Consider the following 24,607-nt stretch of genomic DNA (forward strand, 5'->3'; position numbering starts at 1 on the left):
AAGGGCTCTTTTGGGAGGTGACAAGTGGTATCAGAGCAGATTACTGCCTACCATGTGTGTGGACTCTCCATGGTCCAGTGGGACCCTCGGTGGAGCCGATCCGTGACGAGGGCGTCACGTGATTGGGTGGAGGAGAATGTCACGGACAAATAGTCCCACATTGGCTAGGTGTAGGGCCGAAAAGCAGTATTTAAGTCCTGGGCTGCCCACCACCCATAAGAGCTCTTTTGGGAGGTGACACTGCGCTTCTCGGGATGACGAAAGAACGAGCCGCAGAAGAAGCCCGCTCCCAGACGTCCTTCAAATGTCGCCCCCAAGCCCGACGCCTTCACTTGAGAGCCGCTACGACGCAACGGAGAACAGGCGACGAAGACGAGTAAAGACGAAATCGCAGTGAATCAGAGAAACCAAGGATTCACCATAGGCAAACCCTAGCAGGACGAGAGCATATATATATATATATATATATATATATATAATTAAAATAAATTCTCCACTTGAAGTTTCACAGAACTTTCTTGCATGCCTGCAGTTTTTGTGCAATATTGCATACACCATTGTACTTATAGCACATCAATATGTCTCTTCACAAGCATCCAATATCTGTTCAACAGTTTTTTCCTCTCTTTATATATATCTTTTCACAACATCTTTTCTTTCCTTAATTTTTTTACCGTACCTTCTCTTTTTCTTATGTTGTTAATTTTTCAGCAACCCGAATTAAAATAATAATTCTCTTCACTGTGTAAAGCACCATTGGATAAGAAATCAAGGAAATTGAAGTTTGTTTTTTGGCTTATGCACGATTGAGCTCCAAATTACCCGGGTTGCTCTTGTTAGGTACCTTAAAGCAATCGCTTTCTTTTAACTGCAACTAATCTCTCTTAAATTAAAGATCAATGAGACGAATTTCAAAATTAAATTAGGTTTAATTTTTGACTTAGAACTTATTTGAAATATCATATTTTATAATAAGACTTTAAAGCAAGTTTATCAAAAATTGATGATAACTGGTTTTGACACTAAAACTACCTGTTTAAATTTTGTGTTCAACATAAGAAACTAAGTGGAAAGCCTCACTTTTGCCTGGAACATCAGCATTTTTAGATGAATTTGAGCTAGGAATTTCAAGTTTCTATCGTTTGCTATAGAAATTGTTTGACATTTATTAATGTTAATAGCTCTTAGTGCTCTGTTGACCTCATTTTGAGGTCATTTCTCCTCTTCTTAGATTATAGGATCTAGTTCTAAGGCTTTCTATCAACTATCTTAGAGGACTAGAGCTGAGACCCACCTCTTCTTAGAAATTCGAACCACTTTCTGATTCCCTTGTGGTGTCTTGCATGGGTGATCTCAAACCATCGTCGTTTGGTCGAGTGGTTAAGGACCACCATGTGGAGACTCAGAGAGAAGTTCCCAATAGGATCTTAGGCCATAGGGAAACCCCTTTATGACTTTATCAGCACACACAAACACACAAAATTTACTAAGTTGCGCAAGGTTGGACTAGAATTGAGCTTAAAAAAGGGTTTATCAGCCAACGTGTCTGGGACATCAATTTTAGCTAGGAAAGAGACTCATATTGTCATAATTCCGCACACGAGCAAATTGTACGCAAATCGATGAATTCGTCAAAATGACATCTGACGACGAAACGGACCGCGCCAATGCGTCCGGAACGTCAGAATTACCTAAAAAGGATTACCTTTTTGTTATGCTATGACACACGAATAAAAATGTACAAATTAAATTTTTATTTTTGAAATATTAAATACTTTTATATTTATGTTATTACTTATAATATTAATTTTAATCCTAAAGCCCTACTTAATCCCACTAACGCATGCAGACTCGCAGCCCAAGTACACTCTATCGTGCACGAGCCCTAGCTCCCGTGCCCCTCTCTTATTCGCAAATCTTCCTGACCCTTCTTGCCAGAGTCGCAACAGCGTCCCTCTCGTGTGAGCCCTAGATCTCGCGAGCGATCCACACTGCTTCCTCCTCCGCTCCCGACTCTTCTTCTTCGCGTAGCCGCTTGACCAAGTGGCTCTCCAATCAGAAAATGTCGGCTGGTCGACCTTTTTCCTTTCCGAGTTTGCCTCTTCTCTCCCTCCCTAAGTGCTTCTGTTGCCTGATTCGACCACCTTAGGACTGGTAGGTGGCTACTCCTCTCTCTTTTGCCTCTAAAATCCTACCTAGGGTAAGGTTCTGGGCTGGCCAAAAATTGAAAAAATGGTGGAGGTGCTGCTAAAATTTTGGCTTGGCATAAACTTCTTGTTCAGTTGCTCGACATTCCTTCTGGGCTGCACGGTACTCTTGCTTGTCGGTTCCATAATCTTGCTTGGTTGTGTGTTTGACTACCATGGGTTGTTGAAAATTTTGAGAGGAGGAGAAAGGATTTGGGGCATCTTTGATCGTAAATATTTGCTGCTGTATTTCTCGAGGCTTTTCAGGAAATTTAGGCTTTTACATCAAGGTTTTTAAGAGAGGTTTTTGCTGATTTTATTTTCTTAAGGCTGGTTCTTGAGTTTGCTTTGAATCTACATTAAAAGATATTCCTCTTCCTCTTTCTTTCTGCTAGCATTCAAATTAGATATCTGGTTACCCTTTTCTCATGCCTTGGTTTTGATATGCTCATAATTTATAAAAGATATATTTTGGCAATTTTGTTCTGATGATTTCTTGCCTGACGGTATAAGTAATCTTTCTAATCTCTGTCACTTGGAATTCCCCCTTGAATGCATTCTCTACTCGCCTGGACTCGCTTGGAATAAGGGTACTTTTGATGCAAGTTAAAGATTTGGGTGGCCTATTTGTGAAAATATAAAAATATTGGGTGCTTCATTTGCAAAATCTGTAATCTATTGGTTGTTTATTTGCAAAATCTGAAATCTTTGAATGGTTTATTTGCAAAATCTGAAATGCATGATAAATGGGAGTTTGGAAGCTTTTGTTGTTGCTTTTCGATTATATTTGTCTATTTGGAACAAATGCTAGAAATGAAATGTTGAAACTCTTTATTATTGATATTCTTGTTCAAGTGAATGATGGAATTCGTTTCAATGCTGAGACATGTTGGCTTTAGGAATTCATTTATACTACATGTTCTTATTCGAAGCATATGCTGGGTGCAAGAAATTTTTTATGCTTAAGGCTTTACAATATTTGAGTTTTATAGCTCTGATCTGACCCATTTATTGGGCTTGATTTAGCTCTTTTTGAGTTGCATTTTTGGCTTGAATATTGTTTTATTTTTGCCTATCTTGTCGGGCTCAGTTTACCTGTCATGGCTCTGTTTTTTTGTCCTTTTTGATGGTCTCAGTTTTGGCCTGAGATTTGGCCCGGTTTTGCATAAGATTTGGCTTGGTATGCCCCATTTGCTGGGCTCGATTTGACTCCTTTGCTGAGCTAAATTTTTCATGGAATGTTCTCTTTCTGTTTTAACCCATTTGGTGGGCTCGATAATGCTGGAATTCTGCTCTATTTGGCTTGGAATGATGTTTTTGCTGGGTTTGATTTAACTCTTATATTGGGTTCGTTTTTTTACCTGAGATCAAACTCGGTTTCACCTGGAATTTGGCTTGGTTTTTTTTTTTTTTTTTTTTTTTTTTTGTTGGGTTTTACTTGGAATATTGTTTTATATTTGACCCCCTCTGTTAGGCTCGTTTTGGTTAAGATGTGGTTATGTTTTTGCCATTTTGTTGGGGCTCGGTTTTAACTCCCCTTCGTTGCCCCTATTTGAATACATGTGGAAATCTATTCCAAAAAATTTTAAAAAAAATTGGTTTGGGGTTTGCTTTTGACTCCTTGTAGTCACTGCCCTTACCCGTAAGCTTGAGGTGTTGGCTGTCCTTTTGCTGCCCCTACCCGTGGGCTTATTTTGGGGCTTAGTTGTGTTTTTTCTTGCCCCTACCCGTGAGCTTCTGTCCTCTTTCTTGTCCCAAACCATGAGATTGTATTAGGGCTTGGTTGTGCTTTTTCTGGCCTATACCCGTGGGCTTATTCTTTGGTTTGGTTGTGCCCTTTCTTGGCCCTACCCATGAGCTTAAATATATGGTGGTCTTCTTCTTGCTGCCCCTACCTGTGAGTCTTACCTCATGATTTCTCTATGAGAAAAGTTGGTGGTGGTCTTCTTTTTGCTGCTTTGGCCGTGAGCCTTATCTTGTGATTTCTCTATGTGATAAGTTGGGCTGGTGGTTGTCCCTCTCTGTTGCCCCTGACTGTGAGCATTTATATGATTTTATCTGGATGGTTTCATGCTTATTTGACATGAGAAGCTTTTGATTATGGTTGGAATTGAATGGTTTTAATATTGACATGATTTTTTTTTTAATTTAGAAGGTTGTCGTCCCTAGATTATTTTCATTTATTTGATTTGTGAAATATGAAAGACTCTTACAATTTCATTTTGGGAAATCATAAAATCGATATGAATTGGATTCATGAAGGATTTGAAAGCTCATAAAATTGACATTCACGAAAGAGTTTCTTTTTGGAAGTTTGACATTAAGGTTTGGATAACATAATTGTCACATTTGAGTTCAGGTCTGGGTTTGTGATCATGTAAGTGATGGTGGAACCGTGTATACAACTGTCACATTGATTCAGGCCCGTTTCGACCTGTTTGAAACAAGATTTAGAAGGGATACCCTTCTTGGGTTGATCCATTTATAAAATTTGAGAAAATGATATTTTTCTTGGATTGATTCAAGGATCTTGGGCCCTCCTTTTCAGATATTTTCGTTACAAGTTTTAAGGGTTGATTCACCCTTCGTCTTTTCGATCTTTTGGGTGGATCAGTTCCTCCTCTCTCTCATCCTCATTTTTATTTTTTATTTCCTTACTTCTTGGTTTGGTTTTCGGTGTTTATGTCTGACACATAAGTACCAATGTATAGTCTTTTGTTATATAGGAAACCATCAAGCAATGTCGCAAGTAAGTCGGTTTTGTTTTGGGGCTTAGGGCAGTGATGACAAAGGCACGTCAGTGATAGAGCGGAATGATATTCCATCCTACGACATCAGGACTCATTCCTGAGACCTGATGAACTATAGGATGATAGTATCATTCACCGACACAAGACTAGCGGGGGACCCGTTCCTTCTTAGGTTGGCGGTCTTACGCCCGACGGCATAGTCGACTCGTGGACAATCATAACTTTTCAAAATTAAGAAGAACAGATACAATATTTATAAAAATATTTTTACTACAAAATTTATACAACTTTTTGTATGTCCGAAATCCATGTGCATGCTAAAATATAAATTTTAATTATATTGTAATTTGGTTGTCCACTTGTCGATTATCAGTATCGGGCTAAGGAGTACCCTCTTAAGTTGGGTTTAGCTTTCAGTTGAGTGGCGGACTCTGTACATCCGGGTGACCGATAGTAGCTTTCGACGTCCCTCGAGTACAAATATTTAACATCTGAGCATAGCCCCGACCCGAGTACTTACGGTTTTCTTTCTTCAGATTTTTTGTGGGATTTTATTGGAGTTTTTTGGTAAAGCACTCGTGGTCTTTTCCGGGATCTTCCCGTGTTTTCGGTGACTTTCTTTCAGTTGCAATTTGTTGTTTTTGCTTCGAGATTTCCGTCGTGAGTCATTTGTCGATTTTCTCGAGTATTCTTTCATCATGGATCATTTGTCGTTCTTCTTGAGTTTTCTAAGTGGTATTTCTTTTGTTGATGCAATTCATGTTCATTTTTTAAAATTCTGCTACTATACTTCTACCTGCTACTGCTACTTTTACACACTATACTTTAGAATAGGAGACCAGTAGTTGGTTTTATAGGAGGTATCCGGCAGCAAATCGTTGACTAAACAATTGCATGTACTCGTAAAATTAATGTCAAATCTGAAGGTGCTACGACGGGGAACTTGGAGCGACGAGGACACACAGAGGAACAACTTTGAGGTGGCTCTGCAAAATCAAAACAAGTTCACTTCAGCTAAGCATTTTCCTTAATTTAAATAACAAGTCATAGGACTTCGAGGTTGTTTGTTTAGCGCAACGTAAATCCTCACCTTATCTTTAGGCTTTTGCATAACTCTGTTGTGTAATTATAAGTCCTAACACTTTTAGGATTTTGAGGTTACGTGCGGTACAGTGTAAATCTTCCTATATTTTTAGGTCATTTATACGGTCAGATATCATGCAAATGTAAGTCTTAAATTCTAAAGTAAATTGCAGTATTAAACATTAAATAACATCATTTCAAAAATAACATCATTTCAAAAACATAAAGTTCAAAAACATAAAGTCAAACAATAGTATAGTTGGGAAATCACCAGGGTTTCCCCTGGATCTGTGATATCCCCTACTCTTCATTCTTTTGGATTCCTTAAAATAACTGTTCCTATTTGAGCTACTTTCATTTGATTTTCCTGTGTCCAATTTTGAAAACCTAAACTTTGAAATCTTGAAAGCAAAATCACTGATCTTAATCGAGAGTCTTCTTAAGTGACCCCGATCATTTAAGATGTAATTAACTATAGGGGTTTTTCTTTATAGGGAACTTGGAACTTAGGTAAAATAAACCTTATCTAATCATTATATTAGGTAGGGAAATTTGTCGGTCATACATAAAAGGTTTTGCAGACCAAACAGATGTCACAAAATCTTTAGTTTATGTGGTTGAGCCTACTGCAAGTGGTATGCTTATCTTTCGGGATAATGTATTACTTGTGGTATCGCGCTCATCCATCCAAACTATTCAATGTGTGAGAGTCGTTTGGTCTCATCTATTCTTTAAATTAAAATGTTACTTTCAAAAATCATATTTATATTAAAATTATTTTCATATTTACAAAAATCATTCTTTCCTTCCAAAAAAAAATAACGGCCGACATGCCCATTGTTTACTGTTTTATGTTTTATATATTGAAAAGGATGAATTTTCCTAATGATCAATTATTTTTTTTTTGTGTGCACATGGGAATTGTTTCATTTCTTAAGGAATAACCTGCTAGCAGGACCACGGTTGACTTAAGTAGAAATTTGTTCTAGAATTAACTAAACTAGTTCCGTACTAAACCATGACAGATCTGACCAAATGAGATGCGTTAAAAGGTTGTTTTTACTTGTATGGAAACATGGCAGATGTAGGAAAATTAAAAAATCTATCCTTCTCGATGTTCAAACAATTTGCAAGAAACAAATGCTTTCTTTTGGATTTGTTTCCTGCGAGTGCCAAATTTGGAAATGCCTCCAATACACCCTAACACATGTCCCACATGTAAAAATTGTACTTTGATGTATATTTTTCTCATAATTATTGTTGAACATGATAGACTCTCGTAATGGAGAAAAAATTGCGTACGTAAGCATTTGCAGAGCTGCGTACATCGGAGGTTATTCAGAGGGTATTGGGGGGTTATAGGTAGGTTACAGAGATGTCACAGGGGGGTATAACGCAAATATAACCCCCCAATACCCTCTGAATAATCTCCGATGTATGCAGCTCCACAAACGTCTTACGTACGTAAATTTTTCTCCTCGTAATGATAGTGAACTGTGGTTTTGTCAATGGATTATCTCTGTAACCTTTTTTTTGTTGCCTCGGTGGTGAAATTGCTTTCGAAAAAAGGATGGTGATCGTGATGTCGAGTATGTTGAGTTCAATTAGGGATACATGAATGTGTTATATTATGTAGTTGCTTTGAAGATTGCACTCTTTTTTAGCTTTTTAGCATTTTTGTGTAGATAATTTAATATTAATATCTTTAAAATCATATTTATGATTAATACTGATATTATTATAATTGAGATTGTTAATAATTTCAATGAATTTTAATAGGACCATGTTAATTTATATTTTCTTTTTTTTATGCTTTAGCTTTAGCCGTATTTTTATATAAAAAATGACTACATTAAGTGCTTGGTTACATATTTTATTTTAATAACATATAAAAAGAATCATATTCATGATACATCTTGTCCTCGTGTTTTTTTCTTTGTCACGTTCTTGTCTCATGTTGGTGTCTATGCTTCATAGGTAAGAAATGCTGAAAATTTAAGTCTTCTTTATGTTTATTCATGTTGAATGTGCAGAATATATGCTAGTTTCCGCTATAGATCGAAGGATGTTATTTCATAATATTTTGAGTTCTTAGTTGATATTATTGTTACAAATTTTTCAACAGAAGGTAATTGCTGAAATAATGACACGTTTATTTATTTATTTTTTTTTGTAGTAAAGGACTTCTATTAGTTGGATTTGTTCAATAATACCTTTACCTCTCATTTCATTTCCCTTTTAGATGGGCCACACTTCTGTAGAATCATTGTTTGCCACTATTAAATAATAGAACTAGTAAATTTATAGTGTTAAGTGCAAACATATTTTAGTAAACTTTTATTTTCAATATTATACACGTAGCAATGGTTACTCGTTGATAAAGATGAGCTGGACGATCATAGCGATACTTCCAAACAAGGAACTGAGGAAATTGATGCAAAGAAAATTGATCAAGCCCCAGTTTCAGTGGAGATTGCTCCTACTGCAAGGGAGAAAGGTGCAAACCCTAACCCAGAGGGAGAAATAACAACAGTGGAGGAAAAACAAGAAGTGAAGGAAAATTCCCCTATCACAAAGGAAAACAGCGTTGCCGCTGAACAAAACACAGAACCATCAGAGGAAGTAGAAGAAAAGCATGAACCTGTGGAGACTACCTCTACTGCAGTGGAGAATAATGAAAACCCTAGCTCAGAGACAGAGCAAGTGCAAGAAGAAGAAAACGAAGAGGCCAAAGAAGAAACTCCATTGATCAAGGTGTACTTTTCTCAGCATTGACTTGTCTACACGTTTATCTAATTCACCTGTTAACTAAGCCTAATATTTTTTGGCAATTAGTGTGGTTTCTGATGTTTTATGGTTTGCTTTCAGCTTGAGACTGCCCCAGCTGATTTCCGCTTCCCAACCACAAACCAAACGAGGCATTGCTTTACCCGCTACATCGAGTTTCATAGGTGATCTACCAATTATATTATTTATTTATCCACATATCATACAGATTTAGGTTGCTATATACACAAGATGCCTTTTTAAGTTCCATTTGAGAATTTAATGATACCTTATTGCCAATACATTTATTCATTTAGGTGCATAAATGCTAAAGGTGAAGGAGCACCGGAGTGTGAAAAATTTGCAAAATATTACAGATCTCTATGCCCTGGTGAATGGGTATGTTCATCCATTTTCTTTTGTGAATTTCTTCATCTATTGCAGTTCTATAGTTCATATTAAGTATGTTTTCTTAAACTTTTCATGGATACTTTGTGAAACTAGTTCTTAATTGTGCATGCCTGCTGGGTTATGGAAACTCACGGGGAGGTATTTCGCTGGGTTTGGGTGGTTGGGAAACTTGGAAATTTGGAAAATATATGAGTACACTTCATAGTGGGATAGATAATTGTTTGGTTATTAGGTGCAAGCCGTGATGCAACTCCCTCGAAAGATTTTAGAGTGAGCTCTAATTGGAAAACTGTCTATGAGGAAAGATGTGGTTGTAGCCTAAGCTGGTATGACTACGTTTAGGGGTGCAACCAAGTCGAGTTGAGCTCGAGTCACCCTTGGTTTGAGCATGAGCTTGATTAATTAATCGAGTTGAAACTCAAGCTTGAGCTTTTATAAGTTCAAGCCGGCTTGTTTATTATTAGAGAGAGAAAATATTAGCAATTCAAGATAGTTTTATAATCAAATGACAAATAGAATGAATAATTAGGCGGTAAATAATAAGAAATCATGTGATATAAAGTCTAAAATGTATTTTTAATCATTTTTAATAATTTGAAGTTAAAATTTTCAATTTAAGTATATTTTGGGTAATTTATATTAATTAATTTTTAAAACTAGTTTGGTCACAAGCTAATTAGTCGAGTCGAGGCTAACTTAAGCTTGGCTTGTTCGCTCATCGAGCTCTATTCACGAGCCACTTTTCTAGCGGAGCTTGAGCCGAATCACAATTCAGATTGAATCAGTTTCACCCTTAACTCCCTTGTATGCTGATAAAGGTGATTTTTTTCCAGATTCATAACAACTTTCAAACTTTATTGCTGAAAGGATATGAGTTTGGATGAAATATATTGAAATGAGAATTAATAAAGTGATTTGAAAGATTTTTGTCGAAATAAGGTTATGTTTAGGATTCGGGAGTTGGAATTAGTGGATCTAAAATGTAACTACTTGGAATAACTTATCCTGTGGCGTATGCCATTTAGCAACATAAATTACTTTAAAGACTTGCATTATGAACTTAGAGAACGTTTGTTTCAATTGTGGCTGCACAAGATCTCAGTTAAAAAATTGTTGTTTCAGAAGTAGTTGATTTATTTGAAAGCTCAACACAAACTCAAGCCGAACATGAATAATTTATAATGCTACCAAGCCAAATCCGAACTATAATATACTTGCTCGGCTCGATTACAACCATCTTTGGAGGGTCAGTCATAAAGTCAACCCAAAGCTTACTTTTTTTTATAAAGGTTAATGGCATATTTCCTTTAAGGCAGTGAAATCCCTTGATCTTTGAATGCAAATTAGGTCCTCATTAAATATTTTGATTGATTGAGATCCTTTTATTAGAAAATATTTTTATAAGTTGTGTTTTGTTTCAATAAATGCCATCCATAGACGATTTAAGCAATAAAACCAGATGAAACATGTCATTACGAAGATGGCGTGATTTACAGTGCTGCCTCAGGCGCCAACTTAGTAAAGAACTTCGTTAAATTTATCAAACTAATATCGTGGAATTTATTTTAGATCATTTATAGCTTCATTGAGTTCACACATTTAAATTTCCCTCCCCTTCCACCTCCCCTGAGCAAATATACTTTGATGGTTGCTCTCTGTTTATATATGATTTTAGTGAAATCACAATACACCAATGGCATTAATCACATTTTTTGCTGGAATGCTCAATCTTGGATGATAGTAATCAATAATAGAAGAAAAATTGAGTTGAGGCTGGCAAACACAAGTGAGATGTCAAATTGAGTTGAGACTGGCAACAACTAAGCATGCCTTGCAGCGATCAAAAGAAATATTAAGATGGAACTGTAAGATCAAGGATATGGAACAAGCTTTAATCAAAGAAGGTAGGTAATAAGATACCATTTATTTCGATCAAGTAAAACATACATTTCAATATAGAGTGCCTATTTTCGACGAGGGCCTTGTAAGGCTTCCTTGTATAACATGGGTATAGAAATAGAGGACAAGGACAATACAGAATACTAGAAAACTAGTAATAAGGCATTTGAAGGTCATGAGATTGAGTAGAGTTAATTGAGCTATACAAATTAAGATTAGAAAGTTTGTCAGTATATTGATGATAGATTGATTTATACAAAGTCAATATAAGTGTTGTTTTAGTAGGAGGGCGATGTTGTCATGTGCACACGTATACGGGGTAGTAGGCTAAAGAATGCTACAGGTGGAAGAAGACTAGATGAAGATGAAGCTCTGGCAAAAAGATGGCGAAAACAGAATAAGGAATGGTTTCATGAAGGTTACATTTTGGGCATGAGAGTATCTAAGTATCCCAAAAGAATCATCCAATAACCCAACGAGTGTGTCAGTGGTTTGAAGAAAATAAGCAAAGACATCCAATAAATCTCTGAGGGTAAGAGAAAAGGGGGTAAAATCACTAACGACAATTGATATGGTATGAAATATCTAGCAACATTCATACTTCAAATTAAAGTCTAGGCAGGCAACATCAACCACATAGGGAAGCTTTTGTTCAGTAACATTTTCTTGAGGTGTTTGGAGGATAAGAATATTTGATGAATGAAGTTCATTGTTAGTACATAATGTGTGACATTGAATTTGTGTGAATTCTAGAGCAAGATAGAGCTACAAGTTTTAATCAAATTTATGGTGTGAAGTTCCATTTCTTGATGGAAAGTGTTGCTGAATAAGACTTGAGCTTTAGTTGATAGAAAGTGTTGCTGAATAACTCAGATATTTTAGATTTTGTATATGTCGAAAAATTTATTTGATTTTATGCAGATAATAATTGTTAATTTCTTCATAATATTTGTCCTCTGAATTATTATATAAACGCAGATTGAACGATGGAATGAACAGAGGGAGAATGGTACCTTTCCCGGCCCTCTGTAGAATCTGCTAATCATATGTGTACAATGCAACTCCTGCTGCTGTGGGTGGATAAATAGCAGTTTCTGTGAGAGATGACGCATCGCAAGGACGGTATTTATTTCCGAGTAATTTTTTGTTCGAATAAAAAAAATTTTGTTCGGTTCAAACGAAATGACTTGACACATTCTCATCCTACTCCCCGCTAATCCACAAATTTGGCAAACAAGAAATAATTAGCTTTTCTTTTCTTTTACCAGTTCAATTTGTGGGCAGGAGAAAATGCGCAAGACTGCTCATTTCTTCTTTAGAAAATTTATTGCATACCGACATATCATGCAAAGATGCATGCGGTGTCCGATCTACACCGTATATCACGGTGATTTACGGTGATGATGTATTTCGATGAGCCCCATTTTAAATTTTTTTATTTTTTAAAAATATTTTGATTGCATCACATTCACTGTAGATTACCGTGATCTACAGTGTAAATTGGACACCGCATGCATCTCTACATGCTTAGATGAAAAAATTGAGGTTATATCTTATAATAATAACGTCATTTCAATTCTAGTATTATGAATAAATTATATTTATTTAATTTTTAATAAAGTTTTAAAGAAAAAAAAAAAAACAGTATAATGATTAGGTTTTTTTTTAATAAAGTATTAAAATTTAATCAGTAGAAACAAAAATCATTTAGAATAGATAAAATAATTTAATTGTCGAGTCTTAAAATTATTCATATAATTTATATATATTATGTAATTTTTTATTGCATAACTGATGAGCAATAGATATAATATAATTATACAATTAGAAAAAATAATAATTTATTGCTTCCATGAAAATTTGAATGGATAAGGAAATAAAAATCTGAATTTTAATTTATTATTTAATTTTCTATTTTATCTGAAGCTGTGATTCAATGCAGATTTAAGAATAAAAACTCCAATATTGTACTAAATCAAATCAAATTAAAATTAAATCTTTCCCAAAAAAAATAATAATAATAATAATTTGATTAGTACACCCCTACTTATAAGATTATAATATTAAAGTTATCATCGTACAAAGGATATCAAATCGGGTGATAGAGCTCCAAATAGCTAACTTAAATCTAACCTAAACATTATCTAAGTTGAAAAGTACAACTCTAACCAAAAATTTATTTGGGTTAAAATTAAATCAATTTTGGAACAATTTCAATTGCAGCTTAATTTTAGGTTCACAGATCAACCCGAATCCTACTCAGCAACTAAGAAAAGTAAAACAGATTAATATCTTAACCCAAATCGATTTAACCTAAACCCAAATTTTTCTAAGTATTGTTTGGGCCCAGTTGATGTGCAATTTTCCTTCCTTCTCAAAATTCAGTGACCGCAGTCGGCAAGAATGATTCACTTCATAAATTATGCTAATAAACCCAAAATAATAATATTATTATTACATACATACCACCCAGTTCCTATGTCCTGTTCATTTACATATCTAACACTAAAATTCTGCATTTTGCATTTATACCATCCAAAGCTTTAATTTTACATTTAGACCTCTATCTCACGCACACACACATTCCTCTTCTCCTTGGATTCAACACCTTCAAAGATGTGGTGTTGCATGCCTTAAATATAAAAGGATAAGTAGACAAATCCACGAGGAAATCAAAGATCAAACCAAAAAAATTGTCACCATATGAGAAAAAATATTCTATTTTTAAATCTTTTATTTTCATAATTAATATTTCATCGTTTAAACTTTTGTATCCCTAATTTATGCTGTATAATTTTCATTGCTGCTACCATTCTCCAAAATAATTTTGGTAAATAGAGGAATTTGCCCCATGAAAACAATTTTTTAAGAGTAAAATAAAATTGTCCAAAATTTTAGAACCTACTTGACTCAATAACTGAATTCAAGGGACAGCTTTGAAAATACTCTTTTAAAATATAACTCGATCAAATAAGGAATGAAGTCAATTAACTTTGAGATTAAAAATCATAATATATTGACCTTAGTAAAGTTTAAAAACTAAGGCATCTACTCCCTACAAAAGAACCAAGACCCTCAGGCAAAAGATAACTTGACTTTAATGAAAACATCGGAATTCTTTTTGTAACTGAGTTATATTACAAGGAATAGTCCATCAAGTGGCATGAAGAGAACCAAATTTATTTTTCACTAACAACACTTGGAGAACTCACCCTATAACAAAAGACATGAATAAAAAAAATATAATAGCAAAGATGAGCTAACAATCTATGAGACTATTCTCTGAAGGTGAGCAAAAATACCTCCAAAATGAGATCCTATTTGTCTAGCCAAATTGCCCCTAAGATGATTCCCTGGAGAAGTGCTAAGAGGCCCCACATAGATGACATAGTGAAATGCTCCTCTCATCTTTATTTAAATAGTTGTAATTCTATCTCGTTAGAATAAATACATCTAATAAATTCACTTTTTGAATAGAAATTTCTATTTGTTTTATAGAGACGAACAATGCATAATTTCATATTTTAGCTCCCTTACTCTTTTCATGGTTCCTAAAACAAATGTATGTGCCTTAAAAAAATCGCTAAGCAGCCATGTGCTGAGTTGACTCGGGCTTTTTCACCAACCGAGTTGACTGTCCAAGTTGACATTCTCGGTTCATTTCATATGGCTACATAAAATGACATAGCATAAAACTGCAAGATATGACAACTATAGGATATGACAAAACTGCAAGATATTACATAAAAAGACAGAACGTGACATAACAATATGTACATTAATATATCTTAACTTTCAGAATTTTTTACTCAGATATGTCGATATGTTTGTGAATTGTACTCAAACCCTGCTAGCAATAAGGAGAAAGAGGAGAATGAGAGATAGAGGGAGACAACAGGAGAGTGCAAGAAGAGAGCATCCTTTTCAAAAAAATTGCCCCTATTTATAAATCTTGGGGTGCTATTTTTCCTTGGTATAATAATATAGATTTTTATAACCTCAATGTTCAAGTAACAATATTCTGCAAGTAAAATAACGAAAAATTAAAGGAAGATTTGCATACACACCATTCAATTCTTATGTATTTACATATCTAACAACTATACTTCAATTTTTAAATATGTGTCACCTTACCTATGAGTGAAAAGGTGTATTTCATTTAGAAGTTAAAATTTTGGTATGTTTTTATGTGATATGAAAGGTTTGGGTTGTAAAAATGTAAAAAACTAAAGCTTAGATGTTAGACATGTCAAAACATATGAAAAGGGTGGAATGTATTTAAATGCCACAAAATTAAATAACTGATTGTTCCATTTCAAAAAATCCAGGATGATAAATTTAATATTTTGGAATTAGAAAGAAGTCATGCACATTAAATACTTTATCAGAGTGTTAAGAGTAATACCGTTAAAAACTCTCGCATAAAAGGAGGCTAGCTATTTCTGAAGCAACTACTTGTATTTTCTGCTACATTAATCTGGTGGGGAGAAGCTACCACGGTTGGAGCATTCACTCTCATTTTGAGAAAATTGAACTCCAATGCCAACACAGGTTTTGACAACAGAATCGAAATGCATCGGTTCCAGTTTTTGTTCTCTGTCAACGTATTATTGTTGAGACGATCAACGCAAGGCTTATCATCATCATCAGACTTATTGGCGCCAGGTCCTGAAACTTTCGCTACCATCACCGCCCGCATCCTGTGCCATTTATTCACAACAATAATTTCATGCTTCATTATAAAAAGGTTGACGGGTGAAAAAAAAGTGAAGATTTACATACATGCCACGCGTATCTTATGCATCTGCATATTTCACACCTAAGATATTGTTTGGTTGGAAAGATTTGTAATTCTTTTACAAAGATTTTAGGAAATTATATATTTGGTACAAATAATTATAAATAAAATGTAAAGTATAAATAAATTTGAAGTTCACAACTTAATTTACTTTGGCTTGAATTTAGAATTCGGCCGATTTAGCCGAATTTAAGTTACGGTAAAATGTTATCGGTAAAGTCACCACCTACTGCTTGCCACCCATCGTCCTCCTGCAGCCCGCTTGTCCGCCACCGCCGACCTTCTACAAGGCCCTCGCCGCCGTCAGACAAGAAAATATATTTTAAAATATATTGTTTTCAATCTAATTCAAACCAAATAAAAAAAATATATAAAATCCTATATTTATTTTACAGAGAACCAAACAACTCAAAAGTATTTCAAATATATTGTAATCAGAGTATTTCATAAATATTTTACATTGAATTTCAAACAACCCATAAACTTTGATATTTAAATTAACACCACTTTACCTATTCATGACAAAGTGTATTTCACTGTTAAAAAGTTAATAATAGTAATATGTTTGATATGATGTGAAAATTTGGAGTGTCAGAAATAGAAAAATCGAAGTTAGGTGTTAGATATCTAAATTCATAGGAATTGTGTTGCATATATGTAAATGCCCAAAAATAATTTTTTACTTGCTTGGTTAATTAATGTAGAATAAAATACAAATGATACAACAATATTTCCAAGGAAAAAAGAGAAATAAAGATATGTAAATAGACTTTAAAAAGTGTCCTTCAATGTGTCAATCTTGTCCAAAATTTTCATCAGCATTCTTCAAAAGATAATAGAACAAAAGGAATGCATTGATGGTACATCGGTAAACTAAATTTCTAAAAGTAAATTCATTCGTTCATCCTTCCATAATTGCTATTACAAAACCTATAGTAGTGTTATAAGTGGAAAGCATGGAGCGCAGTGCGATACACAAGACTTTATTTTTACTTCAAAGCTTTAAGCGCAGAACAAAGCGGCATTTTTATTAAATAAAGCACTAAAATGTTATATGAAAGTATTAATCGATAAATATCTTCATTAATAGTTATAAAATATAAAATATAACTTAAATATTGATAACAGTCATAAAATATAAAATATAACTTAAAAATTGATATAAAATATAAAAAGAATGTGATACAATATCTAAATTGAAGTCAAACATTGAGAGTGAGCCTAAAAATCAAATTTCAAACAATATATAATATTTTACTGCAATAATTAAATACTTAAAAAGTCCAAAAAAATACTTATAACTCGATAAAATCTAAAATTTAAAGGATAAATAAACTAATAAACTCTCAAGTTTCATAAAACATGTTAAACTAATTCAATCGCCCTTCGATCCCTCTATGAACTGGATCGACCATTTTTAACGCAGGGCTCCCGAGTTTGAGCCGGTGCAAACCATTAACCGGTCCAGCCTTCTTGCTGGACCAGACCGGCCATAACCGAGCTTCTGCCCCTCTTTTTCACCTGTGTTAATGTCTCCCCTGCCTAATCCTTTCCTTTTTGAACTGCATTTCAAATTCTTGCCTTTTTCCTTTCCGCTCTCTTTTAATATTTGCCTATTTGCCTACTTACCTAGTCTTATTCATAATCGTTGTGTGTTGATTGCTAAGCAGTTTTTGGATCCACTCTGATTTCAAGTGTATCGCCAAGGTGTTCCTTCTCCAAGGGTTGTATCCGACAGTAGTGGTGTGATCCCGGTAATTATAAATGTGTAAAATTAATAAAGTTGACTCCGCTTTGCAGTGACGCCAAAAATTTGGCCAAAAATTTGGTTCGTTATTTATGAATAAGAAATTAAAACAATTTATGTTGGGATTCTACGCAAGTATATGTATCGTTGTCAACTAATACATGACTTTCTGTTTAAGCCCCAAATATCGATCCCACGATGAAAGTTTAAATTTGATATGATAATCTGAATTAGGAAATTCACAGTAATAAAGAAAATCTACTATACTAATTTCGAATTTTCAAGGAGCTGTCAGAATTAAATTATCAAATACTGGCGAGACTGTAAAGTAAAGTTAAATTGTAACTACCAAACTATGTTTCTGTGATGACGTTATCAAATATGAGAAAACATATTTCTCACTACAATGAGTTTTTGGTTAAATAAGAGAGATAAATTGTTTGAATTTGTATTGCATCAAATAGGAGCAATTTTAATTTTCTACCCTTAGTCAAGTGTTATAGAGAATCGTTGGCTAATATCAGGTTTATTCTCTAAATTAGTGGTTAGGCTGGGAGGATACTGACTCCAGAGATCCCACTTCCCTTTCCCTGAATGTTAACTCTCACTTTAGTTCTTAAACACTGAGACCGAATTGGAGATTTTAGTCTGTCACCCTAAAATCTCCAATTATACGTCCAATAATATATATATATATATATATTTCTTTATTTATTTGCACCCAATTCTATGAATGAAACACTCCTTCATATAATTGAATGTGATTCTCACTTTGTTGTAGAACTCATACTCCATTTCCCGGATCATATGTTTCACAACAGATTTTAACATATTTTAATTGGTCAGATCGAAAAGTAAATTAAGAACGAAGTGAAAAAATCATCACAATTTATTTTATATTTTAAAATTTGCACATCCAAATTATCTCTTCATTTCACCATATCTCAAAGTATGGAGAAAGACAAAGAAAGCCACTCAGACCTCATGAGGAATATAAGACAAAATACGAATTTCATAAATAAAAAAAGTTTATACAACAATAATAAACAAACACCACTTATCTATAACTCTTCCTCTAGGCAATCCCTTGTAGCCTCTCTTGGACTCTTTCTCTCTTTACAACACTCTTGATTTTCTCTTTAAAAATGTAAGGAAAAAGAAATCTCTCACTTCTCTCCCTTAAGAGAAATCACTCTTAGACTCACGACACTAGACAATAGAACACTCAAGTAAACTCAATTACACACTAGCCCCCTCTAACCACCACTTTTTCTAACCACCAACTTTTTCTGATCAATTTTTGCTCTAAATAAAGCATAATGTCGGTTTTCCAAGAGGTGTCTCCAATAACTTTTTTAAAAGTGTCCAAGTTTATCGAATCTTCTAGAATTTGCCCTGCACCGACTTTGGCGTTGTCAGCGCCCACAATGGCGCCGTCGGCGCCCGTAGTCCGAATTAAATTTTGTGCTCTGTTAATGGGGCCGTTGGCACCTAGTCTGGTGCTGTCGACGATGATAAGGTTCTGGACTCCTAGTTCATGCTGGTGTCGTCAGCACTATGTTGATTCCAAATTTCATCTTATTTGCTTTCCAAATTTCATCTTATTTGTGCTTCAAGTCCTAAAAATCATCAATCTGCAATAAAACATGAAAAATATCTTCCTTTAAAGTGCAATATCACCAAAAATGAGTATAAAATATAGGTTTAAAAATGCATATATTTTTTGTGCATCATGGTGCTTCGATTGTACCTCGCTCAATGTGATGTTTATCTCTAACCAGTCCCATCTCTCTTTCCAATTGTCACCCCAGCTCATGGTGTGGTGCCGATGAGTCGACCTTGCTTGCTCTTCTCAGAAGGCCGTAAGTCCCACCGGAGGCTCAGTCCTACACAAACAAGTCGCTCGTTCCCTTTACGGCTGGCCATGTCGCTCGTCGATCCCGTCGACGCCCTGACTCCTACACAAACTGACCATTGGCCCTCTTCCTCGCTCGCACCAGTCGTCTGTAGCTCCCACCAATGCCCCCTTCTTGTACAGATAGGTCGTTAGCCTATTGTTATGCTCACCCTAGTCGGTTGTAGCTCCTGCCAGCGACCCCCTCCTGCATCAACAGTCCACTAGTCACCTGCCCTGCTTGCCTAGCCGTCCGGAGAACCCTGTCCAACGATCTCCGCCTTCCCTGAGCGTCGATTATGTGCTTCTCATGAACTTTCCGGAGCCCGACGTCACTCCCGCATCATATGTCACTCGTCGGATCAACCGCACTTACTCGAGCTGGTTGTTTCTATTTTCAATTATTTACTTTTGTCTTTTATTTCTGCAGTTCACAATTTTATCTATCATTATCTGTGTTCTCGTATTGTTGTTGTCGTGTCGTCCTTGTACCCCATTGAAAGTCAAAAACAAAAATGTATCGTTTATGTCGTGGTTTGAGTTAACTCCGCTATCATTTTTGCTTCAGCACTTCAAAGCAAGATTCAGCGAAGCAAAGCGCGTGTTATGTGCTTCGCTTCGCTTTACACATGAAGCATCTTTTAAAACATTGATTTATAGATTTTGCACACAAAATGAATGAAATGACATGAAAAGTCCAATGGGTGGCCACTCACACGAGTGAAGGGTTAGAATTTGAAATGTGCAAGCGTTATAATTTGGAAAAACTTACTTTTGGAAAGTTGCAACTCATTGAGCTGAAAAAAATTGATTACTTGTATCTAAAAATTAATTATAAAATGATGAAGATAATCAAAATACTAAAACACGATTATACAAGACAAAGGGTGAGTTTTGGTATCAAGGATATTTTGTTAAGAAGTAGGAGATCATGGAATTTAATGAATCTTAAGAGGACTAACCAACTAAAGATAGCATACCTCATGCCTCAATTCACACTCTTCACACACTTGCAATAATATCCAACATAATTAATAATTATACACGCAAACGAATACTATAAAACTAGTCTTCAAAAATGCTACTGCATCACAAATATTCATCTATTGATAGAGAAGGCTCATCAAGGAAGCGTAGTTGTCTTATCTTAAGCAAATACAGTAGGTTTTTACAGAGGAACAAATCATTAGTTACATAAAAATGATGACTCCTCCAACTTAACCGTAAAAAGTACTCCGGCGTCACTAAAACTAAAACTTCTCTAAATTAATTGTTAAAAAATGCTCTTTCATCACTTTTATTATCCCATTAATTGAGAAGGCTCATAACAGATGCTTAGTTTAAATTTCACGACTTTAAGCAAAAAACTAGAGAGCGATTGTTCAAAGAAACAAAGCATGTTAGCATGGCCCCGAAAAATGGTGAATGGCACAGTAAAATAATCATCTTTCAAATATGTTCTGAATGGGATGAAAATATTTTAGGAAGATATTGCATATATACCCTTCAATTGTTATGTATTTACATATCTAACACCTAAAATTTAATTTTTACAAACATGCAACCTTTTTTTGTGTCTGAAAAGGTGTATTTCACCTTTTAAATATTAAAATGGTAGTATTTTGAAGTGATATGAAATAGTTTGGTGGTATACTTGTAAAAATTAAAGTTTAGGTGTTTGACATGTCAATACATAAGGATTGGGTGGTATGTAGGTAAATGCCCCAATATTTTATAATGTTGCTCACCTGCATTCTATTTGACAAGCATACTTTAGAAGAAGGGGATTGTGAATGGTTCGGCCGCTGAAATAAAAATAATAATTAATTCAAGCAGTCCTCCATATATCAAAAGTTACATGAATTAAAAGCATCTCACTGAAGATCTAAGATGTAAAACTCACCTAAAACTAGGAAGTGACATTCTGATTTTTGGACCCATCCATTTGTTGTCACCGAGCAATTTTGGCTCTGTTATGTGAAGCCCACCGTTAATCAAATGAATCAATACAAGATCCATTTTCACCTTTAATAAAATGGTGGCATAGATAACAATCAATACTATTTTCTTTCAACATTAGATTGTGTAATCTAGAGGATATTTACTATATCAACTTGCAAAATTTAAATGATTAAAAAAAAACAGGGTATCAAAGAAATTAACCGGGCACCCTGAGAATTATATTTGTCAAAGTGTTTGAGATATAAATTAGCAGTTGGAGTAGAAAGATAAGGAAAAGAATATTTGCCCACTCACCAAGGTAAGGAATGCTAATGCTGCATAAGGACATTATGTTGGAATCATTAACCTCTGATATTTTGACTTCAGTATGCTCCTTCCTGCTGCTGGAGGTAATGCCAATCATGTTCAGAAAACTACTGTACATGCTTGTGGATTTCTCTCTAACTTCTGCAGACTTTTGCTTTAAACAAAAATAAAAGAAATTAAAAGAGTTTGAAGTAATCTTAATTTATGTCGTAATTGATATAGATCAGGAATAAATGAAGAGGGAAAACAGTTATTACGAGAGAGAGAGAGAGAGAGGAGAGAGGATAAGAACAAATCTTTTAATTTACCATTCAACTAACAAAAATACAAGCTAAGTAAGCATTCCCATTTATAGAAATAAAGTAAAAAATATAATATTAAAATTAATAAAATCTAATATGATTTAATAATTCAAATTCAAACCCATATTATCTAAAAGCATAATAAAATATAATTTCAATTAAAATAAAGTCAGGAATCCTCCTTTAATGAAATTCATTAACTCAATATCAAGAATTAATAGGAATGAAGTAGAACAACAACCATGGATCATCCTGCTATGCATCTAAACCATTTTAGGAACAATAACAACTCTGCAAGTGGTGCAATCTCAGACTCGATTTCAGATCCATTAACAAAAACTAGAAGAGAAGCAGGCCCAGGCACTATTTCATTTCAATCCTTTACAAGCAGTCTAAACTTCAGGCTAACACATTATCATGTTATTCATCAACAAAATATGGATCATTATAAGAATAAATTTCATAGATTATCTCCAAACAAAGATTAAATTTTTGTACTTGTGAAGATGACAAAAATAGTTTAACAATTGGAATTGATAATGGTGTCTGAACCACCAGAGTACAAAAAATTGCTTTATGATATGAGATAAAATAGCATCAAGGTGGTTGAACGGGGCAATAATATCGAAAACCAATATGAGATCTATAGAAATATATAATTGCATGATCCACTTTATCATCTTGGACAAGTAAACAATATTTTGACGCATTATCTCTTGCCAAATGTATCTCATATCCAATTTGATCATCTGTTGTTCTGAGATAATGCTGATAACCTCAATACAAATGTCAACAAAATAATAATGTTGATTCCATAATGAATATTGACAAAATAACAATGTTATTTGTGAATTTTTGAATAACTTTCTTCTCAATGAATACATAGATAATTCACCTATAAATAGGCGTTTACAAGAAATAAAACAAGGAAAGAAATCTTCCTACAATTAAGTAATTCCTATAATTATAGAATAAACATAAATACCTATAATTAAGAATTACTATTTTTATACTATCACAAAATATAGCAAGTACTAAATAACATTAAAGTAAATAATAATGAGCGTAATTCCACACTCCCCCTCAAGATGGGTTGTACAGATTGTACATGCCCAACTTGTTGGTTAGCTCATCAAAACTGGACTTAGGGAGAGCCTTGGTGAGAATGTCTGCGGTTTGGTCTCTAGAAGGAGTATAGACCAATTCAATGATTCCATTGTCCACCTTCTCTGAAATGAAGTTCCGATCAATCTCAATGTGTTTCGTTCGGTCATGATGAACAGGATTCTTTGCGATACTTATTGCAGCTTGATTGTCACAGAACATCTTGATAGAATTTTCTCCCATAATTCCAAGCTCTTTGAGAAATCTTTTGATCCACATTCCTTCACAGATTCCAAGTGCCAGTGCTCTGTATTCTGCTTCTGCGCTACTCCGAGAGACCACCGATTGCTTCTTACTTCTCCATGTCACTAGATTGCCGCATACATACGTGCAATACCCAGAGGTTGATCGTCGGGTGGATATATCTCCTGCCCAGTCTGCATCAGTAAATACTTCTACCTTTTGACTATCATTCCTTTTGAATAATAATCCTTTCCCAGGTGTCATCTTTAAGTATCTTAAGATACGGTTGACAGCTCCCATATGTTCCTCAGTAGGACAGTTCATGAATTGACTTACTATACTTACTGAAAAACTTATGTCTGGTCTGGTGTGAGATAAGTAAATAAGTCTTCCAACAAGCCTCTGATATCGTCCTTTGTCGACAGGTAAACTATCATTCTCCATTCCAATCTTTTTATACGGGTCTATTGGAGTGTCTATTGGTTTGCATCCAAGCATACCAGTTTCTTTCAATAGGTCCAATGTGTACTTCCTTTGAGTTACGGCTATCCCCATTTTGGATCTTGCAACTTCCATTCCCAAGAAGAACTTCAAGTCTCCGAGGTCCTTGATTTCGAATTCATGGGCTAGAAACTTCTTCAGCTTTGTCAATTCTTCAGTATGATCACCGGTAAGAATGATGTCATCAACATACACAATAAGAACAGCAATCTTCTTCTCAGATCTTTTTGTGAACATTGTATGATCAGTCTGGCTTTGAGTATAACCGCACTTGATTACTGAATTGGTGAACTTTGCAAACCAAGCACGAGGAGATTGTTTGAGACCATACAGAGATTTCTGGAGCTTGCATACTTTGCCACTAGGGAAGGACTCTTCAAGACCAGGCGGTAAATCCATGTATACATCCTCTTCAAGATCTCCATTAAGGAATGCATTTTTGACATCAAGTTGCATAAGGGGCCAGTCTCGGTTTGCTGCAATGGAGAGTAGGATTCTAATGGAGTTCAGTTTGGCTACTGGGGCAAATGTCTCTTGGTAGTCAATTCCGTATGACTGGGTATAGCCTTTGGCAACCAGTCGGGCTTTTAACCGATCTATGCTTCCGTCTGCCTTACATTTGATTGTAAATAACCACCTGCATCCTACTGGTCTC

General features: G+C 34.8%; 2 protein-coding genes across 6 annotated transcripts in view; one reads left to right on the forward strand and one right to left on the reverse strand.

Annotated features, from left to right (window-relative positions):
- The window catches only part of LOC110025013 (cytochrome c oxidase subunit 6b-1-like), a 16,580-nt gene extending 4,244 nt beyond the window's left edge, over window positions 1-12,336 (forward strand). The window contains exons 2-5 of the mRNA XM_020725242.1: window positions 8,381-8,773; window positions 8,888-8,970; window positions 9,103-9,184; window positions 12,074-12,336. Coding sequence (XP_020580901.1) covers window positions 8,381-8,773; window positions 8,888-8,970; window positions 9,103-9,184; window positions 12,074-12,127 — 612 coding nt within the window. The 3' untranslated portion in view covers window positions 12,128-12,336. The remainder of the gene's footprint in view (window positions 1-8,380; window positions 8,774-8,887; window positions 8,971-9,102; window positions 9,185-12,073) is intronic.
- A 3,031-nt stretch (window positions 12,337-15,367) lies between these two features.
- The window catches only part of LOC110025026 (protein NEOXANTHIN-DEFICIENT 1), a 19,093-nt gene continuing 9,853 nt past the window's right edge, over window positions 15,368-24,607 (reverse strand). For 3 of the 5 annotated variants that reach the window (XM_020725258.1, XM_020725261.1, XM_020725257.1), the window contains 5 exons: window positions 21,791-21,956; window positions 21,438-21,504; window positions 21,283-21,339; window positions 16,120-16,176; window positions 15,368-15,795 (listed from right to left, as the gene is read on the reverse strand). In XM_020725258.1, the coding sequence (XP_020580917.1) occupies window positions 15,528-15,795; window positions 16,120-16,176; window positions 21,283-21,339; window positions 21,438-21,504; window positions 21,791-21,956 (615 nt within the window). In that variant the 3' untranslated portion in view covers window positions 15,368-15,527. Of the gene's footprint in view, window positions 15,796-16,091; window positions 16,177-21,282; window positions 21,340-21,437; window positions 21,505-21,790; window positions 21,957-24,607 lie in introns of all 5 variants that reach the window. The other 2 variants (XM_020725262.1, XM_020725260.1) reach the window with 2 other exon arrangements.

This window comes from Phalaenopsis equestris, unplaced genomic scaffold (genome assembly GCF_001263595.1).
Source record: "Phalaenopsis equestris unplaced genomic scaffold, ASM126359v1 Scaffold000287, whole genome shotgun sequence".
Lineage (NCBI taxonomy): Eukaryota > Viridiplantae > Streptophyta > Magnoliopsida > Asparagales > Orchidaceae > Phalaenopsis > Phalaenopsis equestris.